We start from the raw sequence: 12,337 nt of genomic DNA on the forward strand, positions 1-12,337 counted from the left end.
CGCTGCCACTTTGCCTTTCCTACACATCTTTTCTATCTCCTGGTGTATCTTGCGCCCCAGCTCTTGACTACTGTTTGGAGGCCTGTACATAACTCCAACTATGGTTCGAATTACCTTTGCGATTCCACACCAATCCTCCAAAGAGCATCGTATCTAGACCCACCCCATCTCTGTAACCCTGCATTTCCATGGCCAATCTACCTAACTTGCACATCTTTCAACTGTGGGAGGAAACCAAACTACGCAGAGGAAACCCATTTAGACAGTTGGTGGGAATTGAACCTGGGTCCCTGTGCTGTAAGGCAGCAGTGTTCGTGCCTTGACACACGCGCACACACAATTCAAATATTTGATAGCTTTTGACATAGTACGGCAAGTAACTTTGCTCCCTTTGTTATACATACAAAGAGTTACATAACTATCCTATGACATCTTAAGACCGATTGTTCAAAATTGTTTTAACTTGTCATATTTGGATCATTACAGCTGAACATTGGATGCGAGTGCCAGTTCAGTAGCGCTGCTCCTGTCCTCCTTCAGTACTCTCATAATGCTGGCAGATCTTGGTCATTGGTAAAAGAAGGTTGCTACCCTGCATCTCCTGGGGTCAAAGGCTGCGAGGGAAGCTCAAGAGAACTGAGGGAGTCAACAATTTTCTATACAGGAGATTTTGAAACATGGACAAGAGTCACAATAGTTATCCCAAGATCTGTCACATCCAGGTTTGTGTGGGAATGTTATTTTTCAGCTAACGTGGAAAATAAGTGAAGTGAGCAGCACAGATACATTTGACAGGAAGTTAGTTAAACACATAAGGAAGACATTTATGGTTATGCCGACATGGTTAGATAGATGTTTGGGGGATGGTGCCAAGGAATCATTGGACTCAATGACCTGTTTTCTTTCATACATTCTATGTGGCTTTATATTAAAATCAACAGCCAAACATAAATAAAATTTACTTGATGTTCACCAACAAAGGAAGAAGTTTGCCAAAGCATTAAAAGTGAATAGTTGAGCTCTCTTCACTGCGCTTTAAATAAAATCTTCTCTGCGAGTTCAGGTATCCTTATTTATGAATGAATCAATGTCCACTTTGGGTATCAGTGTTTATTTGGATAAAAATTGATGTCATCAGTTAACACAGGTCCCAAGAGAAATGAAGAAGACAACATATTTTCTTTTTTTTTATGCAATCCTCAGAAATTGTTCTCTAACTTTAAAACAGAAGAGTAGATTTTGGTTAAAGAGCCACCACATTGTGACATGCTGATTTTCAGCATATGGTGGGGCAATGATACTGAAATATCCTGTATCAAATTGAAAATGAATCAAACAGGTGGTCTGAGACTACCTGCAGCTCTTCTCCTGACAACACTGTAGTTTTGTAACCATTTCACCTTAGCTTTCAAACTTTTCAAGTGATCTACATTTAAATGCATTTAAAAATTAATTATTTTTAGTGTTGGTAATACACTGAAAGAACACTTTTTTTTCTAATTTTAAATTATTTTAATTCTATTCCTGTGTTTAAGTGTACATGCATACAGTTTTGATTTCTTACATCAGAAGATAGGGCAAAGGACAGAATAACATTTTTCTGACCATGTCCACTACTTCACAAGTGGGAATAAAGGTGTGGTGGCAGCCAATTTTCATACTACATGGTCCCATAAATGGCAATAAGATTAAGGCACAGGTAAATTGTACTGACTTAATGATGAATATAGATCAGGTGAGCGGCCTGTTGTTCTTTGAAGAATGCCATGGAACCTTATATGTTCACCTGAACATTTTGGTGGGGCAATGTATTTAAAGTCTTACTTAAAAGCATAATCTGACTGCATTAAACAGAACTCGTTGAAATGCTTCAAAGTCATGCTTGAAAGGTTGTCATACAGCTAAAGAGGCAAACACTAGCTGTTTGATTGAAACTTGCAAATGACAGTCGGCAAGTGAGGTTATCACTCTGGTCTAGTTCGAGGCCTCTGAAGGAAAGGTAACCTCTGCTTTGGTTATAATCTGCTGGGAAAAAAGACAAGCTTTGCTGCTTCTCTCTCCATCTCTGCAGTCAGCTGTATATAAATTGTAGGAAAGCCTTGGGCAAGGTCATATTTGCAGCCTGCTGCTTGGAAGGCGCATTACCAAGAATTTGCACATGGAAACCTGTTAGTCCATGTGTTATAGTATGTAAGGCTGAAATACCTGCAGAGGAATTTTCATTTTGAATAAGAAATTAATATCTACGATGCTTATTCCATTATAGTGGAATAATGTTTAATTATAAACGAATGATAAATCACAACAACATTATTACTAATCCAGCAATAGTTATTAAATATTTGTGAATACATTGTACTTGTCCAGCTCTTTTCACTGTTTTATTGAATTACAGTAAGACTCGATTCCGCTGGTTTCAAGAGACCAGCGCTCACAGGAATGCACCTGCGTTTGGTTTAGATGAAGTTTACATCTCCGAGCCCTGTCCTAACTACTGCAGTGGGCATGGTGATTGCATCTCGGGCGTCTGCTTCTGTGATGTTGGCTATATAGGTAAGCTTGTGTCAAAAAGCTGTTTGTTGAACTAAAGTGTAAATGTGTTGGTGAGTCCAGATATAGGGGCCACTGTTTCCAAATTAGGAGTCACCCTTTCAGGGCAGAGATGAGAATTTTCTTTCTCTCTAAGGAGTTTGTTATTTTGTAATTCTGTCCCTCAGAACATGGTGAAGGGGAGGCTCATTAAATACTGTTAAGACAGTAGTAAATAGATTCTTGTTAGGCAAGGAAAGTATCAGTTATCAAGGATAAAGGGAATGCGGAATTCTAAACACATCAAGTTGATCATGATCTTAGTGAATGACAGAGCAGACTCAAGGGGCCAAATAGTCTACTACTGCTCTGAGTTTGTATGTTCGTATTTATGGCAAGAATCTCAAGATTTTAATCATTGCCAGATGTTAAGGATAAGGCCACACATTGGATAGGCATTTCTGCTTTGTCAGGACAAGAATATACAAAACAAGCAACGACATTTCTCAGGGGATGATTCTTTCCACTGAAGGATTATTTCAGAAATGAGCAACATCAAGAGGATTGAAAAATGTTCATGAAGCCTGTAGTAATGACAAACATGGTAATTCATGTAACGATTACATTCAAATTACTTCTGCAAGGGAAATTGCTGATGATGGTAAAATATTAAGAAATTGAATTTTGGCTGGCCTCTTATATTAGAATTGTCATTCCCTATTACTGTTAAGGCAGTATATTAGTTTTACTATGATCCAAATGCATTCCAAAACAATGATATTTGCATAAAACCTGGGGTTTTTTTAAGTTTGCAAAATACAGTGGCCCAAAAATTGCAATGAATGGCATCCACATTTAGTTAATGTTTATCTTGTCCATTAAATGCTGACTATATTTGCACTAAACATTGCTGTAAGTGTGAGAAGAAAGTGGCACCTCAACATGGCATCTGGGACCTGAGTGAACCGGGCGAGCAACTTTGTGAAAAAAAAAACTGTGGATCCTGGAAATTAGAAGCAAATCAGCAATTGCTGTGAGAACCCAGCATGTCTGGCAGCATCTGTGCAAAGAAAACAGAGTTAACATTCTGGGTCCAGTGACCCTTCTTCAGAGCTGTTCTTCAGTCAACTCTGCTTTCTCTCTTCAGATGCTGCCAGATCTGCTGAGGTTTTCCAGTAATTTCTGATTTTGTTCAAGCAACTTTGTACATCCTTAACCAATTGTACTGAAGAATTGGTCTGAACTTGGAAAGGGTAAATTAGAGGGTGAATTGAATGTTAAATCAGAAAGAAAAAGAATGAGGAGGAGACAGACTGAATTAAGAGGGAGCGAAAGACAACAACATTTTGGTTTGAAAAAGATTTTTTTTCAGCAACAGCAATTAAAGCCTGATGGAATGAGACTCTACATTTAGCTAATAGATTATTTTCTGTGCCAGAGGTTGACTGATTGTTATTAGTACTTACTATGTTGTTTGAAGGTTTGCTGTTGATTGAAATATAACATACAAGACTTCAGTTTCTGTGGTGAGTTTAGTTCTTATCTATTGTGCAAATACAGGAGCTTCATAGTGCTCAATGCAGTTGAATTTGAATTCACATCCAGACAATTCATAAGACAAATAGCACAGCAGTTTTTCTCAGACAGCAACCTTTAGATTGCCATGTTTAATCATGCATCTGCCCTTACCTGAAGCTTCATTGCCTATTACACAGATATGTGTGTGGCCGATACGCTTAAGCTTTAAATCATATTTCACTTATTGCAAAAAGATGTTTGAGATGCAGGAATTCAGTGCACTGGATATTAGTCCAGAAAGAGGTGTACACTCGTGCTGTTTTCCTGTTCCATTCAATATCGAACAAAGTATAAAATGACGTACCCCTGTACTATTGTCATTTTGTGCTTCCTCCCAGGATGAATATCACGTTCTATGTGTTCTGGTAAGGTGTGCAATTTAAAAAGATAACAAATGCCTCATTATGTGAAATTTGCAGGAAACAATAGAGGAACCAAGCTCCAGAGTAAAATGTGTTCTTTTCTGAGCAGTCACTGATCAGAAGTTGGATTTGGGATGAAAGATGTAGATTTTGTTTCTTTTTAAGATATACATTTCACTGGCTGAACCAGAATTTATTGCTCATCCCTGATTGTCCTTGAGAGGGTGGTGTTGAGATACCCTCTTGAACTGCTGCAGTCCATTTCATGTAGGTAGACCCAAAATGCAGTTAGGGAAGGAGTTCCAGGACTTTGACCCAGTGACACTGAAGAAATGGCAATATATTTTCATGTCAGGATGGTGTGGCTTGGAAGGGAACCTGCAGGTGGTAATGTTCCCATGTATCTGCTATCCCTGGCCTTCTAGATGGAGGTTGTTATGCACCTGGAAAGTGCTAAGGTCTAAGGGGCCTTTGTGAATTTCTGCAGCGCATTTTGTAGGTGGTACAAACTGTTGCCACTGAGTGTCAGCTTGGAAGGAATGAATATTTCTGAAATTAGTGCCTGTCAAGTGAGCTGCTTTGTCCTGGATGGTATCAAGCTTCTTGACTGTTGTTGGAGTATTGCATTTTACCCCTGATTGGTGCCTATACATGCTGAACAGGCTTTGAAGAGCCAGGAGAAGAATTATTCAGCACAGGATTGCTAACTAGGCTACTTTGTAAAACCCATGCTCAAGTCTAATGAAAATTTTACCCAGTAATTGAATGTGGTCAGCGTTATTGAGTGTCACATGACACCAGAAATTCACAGTGGCCCAGTGGTTAGCACTGCTGCCTCACAGCACCAGAGTCCCAGGTTTGATTCCAGCCTCAGTCTGTGTGGAGTTTGCACATTCTCCCCGTGTCTACGTGGGTTTCCTCCGGGTGCTCCGGTTTCCTCCCACAGTCCAATTCAACAACCAGGACATTTGTATGTCCCCTTCAATGCACTGAGTACATTTACTAATTTTAGTAAATCACACAGCAGGACAAATTTCTGTGGTATATTTTTAATTCTCATTTTGTGCAGAGGTAGTGGAGGAGAAAAAATATCCATGAGTTATAAATTTAAACACTTTATTTTAAGTGTAAGTATTTTAGTGGCACATATTTTCCAAATTGGCTCAATTCTCTATTTCCCTTTGTGTTTCTGTTTCCAATTTAGTTAATAGAAATGATTCCCTACTTTAATGAATAACGTTTAATATAGAAACCTGTTTCTGCTGATGATGCATAGTTCCATTCTCTTGTAGTTGAAGAGGGAACTTGTGTGCCGAATACATCAAACCCCAGTGAAATGACTGATCGCTTTGAGGATAAGCTCAATCCTCTCTGGTTCAAGGTTACAGGAGGACAGACTGGCATTGGCTGCGGGATACTGAATGATAGGAAATCCCTCTACTTCAATGGCCCTGGGGGAAGAGAGGCCAGAACTGTCAGTCTTGACACAACAAACATCAGGTTAAAAGCAAAATTTGACATTTGTTGCAGGATAATTTCACATTAAGAGTTCTCTGTTAGCATGTTCTGAGTACACTATATTTCATGAAAATACTGTATGCATGTAATTCTTTTTCCATTATTTTAAAAGTCAGCCACATTTTTGTCTCATAAAGCAGTGTACACATTGTCTGCAAATCCAAACTAAGTTAGCTGAACCTCTGAATGTGCTCAGTTCTGGTCAATTCAGGTAAACATGGTTCAGGTTCTATTTGATGTGAACACAGTCACAACTGAGATTGCTTCTCAGCCTAGTTGCACTATTAGGAAATACAAATCTAAATGAATTTGGTGTTCTAAATATGAACCTTTAGACTTGGAAGGACTTGACCTTATGATATTCAAACCTAATTAAAAATCCACTCTGCTGAGTATCCCATCTTTTTACTGATGCTGGTAATACGTTTACATCTACCAGTGAATGATTGTATCATTTATCAAAGAATTGGCAGGGCTGTTAAATGCAGTACTTTTATCATCCAATGTCATGTTTTAACAGGTTAGCTAGAAGCTTGACATTTACATAGAATAGAAGGTCCAGCCCCAACTTTGTCAGAGGTGTCATAATATGTCCAAACAGGGTTTTTTTTAATAAATGTAGAATAAAGATCCTGCTCGTCTGTCTTAGCATGTGCCCTAATACACATTTCCAAAGAACATTTAAGCAAAGTATCCCAATGTTTCCACCATCATTATTACTGTCTCTCTCAGAAAGGTTCTCACACTGTGCGAAGTACTGGATGTGTTGTACTAAGGGCTGACAGTGTCCAAGTTCATTTGTAAGCCGCAGCAGCTTTCCTGCTGCATTACCTAATAATCTGTATATGTAGAGAAAGGCCCATCAGCCACAGGCGGTACCTTTCCCACCTGCTCGGGTCCAGGTGGGGAAACAACAGGGACTTTGCTCAGGACATTTTAACTGCTCACTGTCCCAGTTTCTGCTGAGCATGTATGATGATAATCCATACCCCACACCACCCCCTCAATGTCCATAGAATGAATTCTAGGATGTAATTTCACAGTTTGTTATGGCTGAATTAAGGAATCAAATTGTTGTAAATTCTGGTCATGTTTGAGTTTATGATATTGTCCATAATATAGTTCAGTTAGCCTGTTTGCTGTTTTATGTTTTTTCGCTAATAAGTCAATTGGCAGTACCGTCTTCCTATTAACCTTGTAATCTTTGTTTCATGTTTAGGTTGGTTCAATTTTATATCCGAATTGGAAGTCGAACCCTTGGTTCATCTTGCAGCAAACCAAGAGCTAGAAATGAAGGTGAGTGGGGCCTGAAGTATTTGTTAAAATCTGGTCCTATAAGTATTGTTCATTTGCATATTTATTTTATTGTTACGGCTATAATGGACAATGTCTGTAATGTCATCACTCTTGTTTGCATGTATGCTCCAAAAATATTGGATTGCACTTCCACTTATTAAAGAAAACTGTAAGGAGAAGCCTGGGAACTGTAAACCTGTGAGTCTGTCATCAGTGATGAGTAAGTTGTTAGAGAGGACTTACTTACATGTATTTGGAGAGGCAGGGACTGATTAGGGATAGTCAGCATGGCTTTGTGCATGGGAAATCATGTCTCACAAACTTGATTCAGTTTTTTTGAGGATGTAACCAAAAAGATTGATGAGGGCAGAGCGGTAGACATTGTCTGCATGGATTTTGGTAAAGGTAAACTAGTTAGATCACATGTCAGTTCGATACAAAATTGGATTGTTGGTACGAGACAAAAGGTGGTGGTGAAGAGTTGTTTTTCAGACAAAAGGCCTGTGATCAGCTGTGTTTGGGATTTATATAAATGATTCGGGTGAGAATTTAAGAGGCATGGTTAGTAAGTTTGCAGATGACACCAAAATTGGTGGTATAGCCAACAGTGAAGAAGGTTATCTCAGAAATACAAAGGGATCTTGATCAATGTTGCAGATGGATTTGGATAATTTGGATAAATGCAAGATATTGCACTTTGGTAAAATAAACAAAGGCAGGAGTTATACAATTAATAGTAGTGTCTGAGCAGAGTGGTTGAACAGAGAGACCTAGGGGTTCAGGCACATAGTTTTTTGAAAGTTGCATCACAGGGAGACAGGATCGTTAAGAAGGCACTTTGCACACTTACCTTCATTGTTCAGATCTTTGAGTATAGGATATTTGGTGAAGCCAATTTTGGGGTAGCATTTACAATTTTGGTCATTTTTCTGTAAGGATGTTATTAAATTGGAGAGGGTAAAGAAAAGATTTACCAGAATATTGCCAGGACTGGAGGGTTTGAGTTATAACGATAGGCTGGGGTTTTTCTCCCTGGAGCGTAGGAGGTTGAGGGGCGACTTTACGAGGTTATAAAATCATGAGGGGCATAGATAAAGGTGAATAGCAAAGGTCTTTTCCTAGGGTAGGGGAATTCAAAACTAAGGGGCATGTTTTTAAGGTGAGAGGAGAAAGATTTAAAAGGGACTTGAGCAGCAACATTTTCCACACAGAGAGTGGTGTGTGTATGGAATGTACCGCCAGAGGAAGTGGTAGATGCATAGAATCATAGAGATGTACAGCATGGAAAAGACCCTTCGGTCCAACCCGTCCATGCCGACCAGATATCCCAACCCAATCTAGTCCCACCTGCCAGCACTCGGCCAATATCCCTCAAACCCTTCCTATTCATATACCCATCCAAATGCCTTTTAAATGTTGCAATTGTACCAGCCTCCACCACTTAATCTGGCAGCTTATTCCGTACCACCCGTACCACCCTCTGTGTGAAAAGGTTGCCCCTTAGGTCTCTTTTATATCTTTCCTCTCTCACCCTAAACCTATGCCCTCTAGTTCTAGACTCCCCGACTCCAGGGAAAAGACTTTGCCCATTTACCCTATCCATGCCCCATCATAATTTTGTAAACCTCTATAAGGTGACCCCTCAGCCTCCGACGCTCCAGAGAAAACACCCCCAGCATGTTCAGCCTCTCCCTACAGCTCAAATCCTCCAACCCTGGCAACATCCTTGTAGATCTTTTCTGAACCCTTTCAAGTTTCACAACATCTTTCCGATAGGAAGGAGATCAGAATTGCACGCAATATTCCAACAGTGGCCTAACCAATGTCCTGTACAGCCGCAACATGACCTCCCAACTCCTGTACTCAGTACTCTGACCAATAAAGGAAAGCATACCAAACGCCTTCTTCACTATCCTATCTACCTGTGACTCCACTTTCAAAGAGCTATGAACCTGCCCTCCAAGGTCTCTTTGTTCAACAATACTCCCTAGGACCTTATCATTAAGTGTACAAGTCCTGCTAAGATTTGCTTTCCCAAAATGCAGCACCTCGCATTTATCTGAATTAAACTCCATGTGCCACCTCTCAGCCCATTGGCCCATCTGGTCCAGATCCTGTTGTAATCTGAGGTAACCCTCTTCGCTGTCCACTACACCTCCAATTTCGGTGTCATCTGCAAACTTACTAACTGTAAGCTCGCATCCAAATCATTTATGTAAATGACAAAATGTAGAGGACCCACCACCCATCCTTGTGGCACTCCACTGGTCACAGGCCTCCAGTCTGATAAACAACCCTACACCACCATCCTCTGTCTTCTACTTTTGAGCCAGTTCTGTATCCAAATGGCTAGTTCTCCCTATATTCCATGAGATCTAACCTTGCTAAGCAGTCTCCCATGGGGAAACTTGTCGAACGCCTTACAGAAGTCCATATAGATCACATCTACCGCTCTGCCCTCTTTGTTACTTCTTCAAAAAACTCAATCAAGTTTATGAAACATGATTTCCCACGCACAAAGCCATGTTAACTATTCCTAATCTGTTTTTGCCTTTCCAAATACATGTACATCCTGTTCCTCAGGATTCCCTCCAACAACTTGCCCACCACCGAGGTCAGGCTCACTGGTCTATAGTTCCCTGGCTTGTCCTTACCACCCTTCTTGAACAGTGGCACCATGTTAGCCAACCTCCAGTCTTCCGTCACCTCACCTATGACTATTGATGATACAAATATCTCAGCAAGAGGCCCAGCAATCACTTCTCTAGCTTCCCACAGAGTTCTTGGATACACCTGATCAGGTCCTGGGGATTTATCCACCTTTACCCATTTCAAGACATCCAGCACTTCCTCCTCTGTAATCTGGGCATTTTGCAAGATGTCACCATCTATTTCTCTACAGTTTATATCTTCCATGTCTTTTTCCACAGTAAATATTGATGTAAAATACTCATTTAGTATCTCCCCCATTTTCTGCGGCCCCACACAAAGGCCGCCTTGCTGATCTTTGAGGGGCCCTATTCTCTCCCCAGTTACCCTTTTGTCCTTAATATATTTATAAAAACCCTTTGGATTCTCCTTAATTCTATTTGCCAAAGCTATCTCATGTCCCCTTTTTGCCCTCCTGATTTCCCTCTTAAGTATACTCCTATTTCCTTTGTACTCTTCTAAGGATTCACTCGATCTATCCTGTCTATACCTTACATATGCTTCCTTCTTTTTCTTAACCAAACCCTCAATTTCTTCTTTAGTCATCCAGCATTCCCTATACCTACCAGCCTTTCCTTTCACCCTGACTGGAATATACTTTCTCACAGTTACAACACTTAAGAGACATTTGGAAAGGTATATGAATAGGAAAGGTTTAGAGGGGTCTGGGCTAAATGCAGACAAGTGGACTAATTTAGTTTGGGAAACTTGATCAGCATGGATGAGTTGGACTGAAGGGTCTGTTTCCATGCTGTATGACTCTATGACTGTATGTGTAGAGTACCAAACTGACCACTACCCATAATTAAACCTCAATCTGCGTTGTATTTGCTCCTCTTGGCTGGATTGCCTTAATTTGATACCATCCAGCCTAAATCAGCGGAGAGAAAAATAAGCTAATATTCTCACCCTTAATGGCTATCCAGTGACCAGTTGGAATGGGCACACATTATAGACAATAACTGTGAGCCCTTCATGGCTGAATATGTTGCCAATATTCGCTATCACATTTTATCTCAGAAAAACAGCCATTTAAATTCTGACATTAAAATATTAATTATGAAGTCCAAATAGCTGCAACAAAATCACTCCTTATTTCTTGCAAAATCGTTTTTCTTGATGCATAGTTTGCAGCATTGTTCAGTAACATAAGATTCAAATTAATAAACATAATTTCCAGTATATCAGTACAGTCTGTTCTGATATAATGCAATAGTTCTGTCCCCATGCGATCCCCTGTTATAAGAAAATAGCTTAATAATAGAACCATTTAAACGAATAAGATGGGAATCACGTAAGAAGCTAAGTTTGCGTTCTACCAGTAATGGTCTAAATTCTTCAATCATGTTATTGCATTGAATTGCATTGAAGAAACGGGTATTATAGCAGAACCGACTGTAGTATGATCAAACTGTTGTGCAAATTGTCCTTTTTAGATGTAAAATTCATCCATAAGTGCCATGTTTGCAGATCTCTTGCTAGTGCCAAACCCAGTTTCTGACATTTAGGCTTTTTTCAGTTGATTTCTTTAATTCCTAGATCGATCCTCAAAACTGTGCCGTTTTAGATATGTGCAGTTGACGTATGTGCACTTGAGATCTGTTCTTTGGGCTCTTTTTAATGTTATTTTAAATGTATCATCTTTGATATTATCATGGGGTTTTCTCTTTTCTTCAACGGCTGTTTTCCACTTTTTGGGATGAGCAAGGAAGGACCAAAAACACAGAAAACCTGCTGCTCCCCAGATACCTCCCCTTCCCCTCTGTGCCCAGATTCACTCGATCCATATTAAGAACAGTACAGAATCTCCAGGCCCAGCATACTTTTCTGGCAGGTGGTATATTTCGTACTGCTGATTGATTCAAATTTTGTATTCATAAAATAGAAATGAATCCGAGATGAGGATGTAGAGATGATATAAAACCAAAGACTGAGAAATCGCTAAAGTAGTAAGAAATCATGAAGGTAGCATGAGGTGTCACTGGGCGGATTAATTAAAGAAAGGAGAGCCAATTAAATTGCTGCAGTCTTAACCATTATTTTTAGATCCCCATTAAATTAATGATTCACAACTAGAATGAAATTTCTAACATAGAAATTTTTTTAAATCGTAACACTTACAAAAAAAAAGTCATTAGGCAAAACATTAATTTATTCAAAATGCTTTCATTGATGTCTGTTAAGACACTTCTTATTTTGTGAGAAATTCAAGATTCACAGAGACTGCACTCTCCGCTGAAGCAAGTCAACAAGCTAGCAAGTTATGGTTCTCAGCATGAAATTGTGTTTACAATTTGCAGAAATTGTTTTGTGATTGAAAGCAAGATTTGTTATTCCAAGAGTAC

At 39.5% G+C, this 12,337-nt stretch overlaps 1 protein-coding gene across 1 annotated transcript in view; it reads left to right on the forward strand.

Moving 5' to 3' along the window:
• Window positions 1–12,337, forward strand: part of reln (reelin) — a 391,311-nt gene that overhangs the window by 267,778 nt on the left and 111,196 nt on the right. Inside the window, exons 28-31 of the mRNA XM_043713852.2 lie at window positions 487–722; window positions 2,396–2,553; window positions 5,762–5,969; window positions 7,207–7,283. Of these exons, the coding sequence (XP_043569787.2) occupies window positions 487–722; window positions 2,396–2,553; window positions 5,762–5,969; window positions 7,207–7,283 (679 nt within the window). The remainder of the gene's footprint in view (window positions 1–486; window positions 723–2,395; window positions 2,554–5,761; window positions 5,970–7,206; window positions 7,284–12,337) is intronic.

This window comes from Chiloscyllium plagiosum, unplaced genomic scaffold (assembly GCF_037043375.1).
Source record: "Chiloscyllium plagiosum isolate Xiang-an unplaced genomic scaffold, Cpla_swu_hap1 HiC_scaffold_23, whole genome shotgun sequence".
Classification (NCBI taxonomy): Eukaryota; Metazoa; Chordata; class Chondrichthyes; order Orectolobiformes; family Hemiscylliidae; genus Chiloscyllium; species Chiloscyllium plagiosum.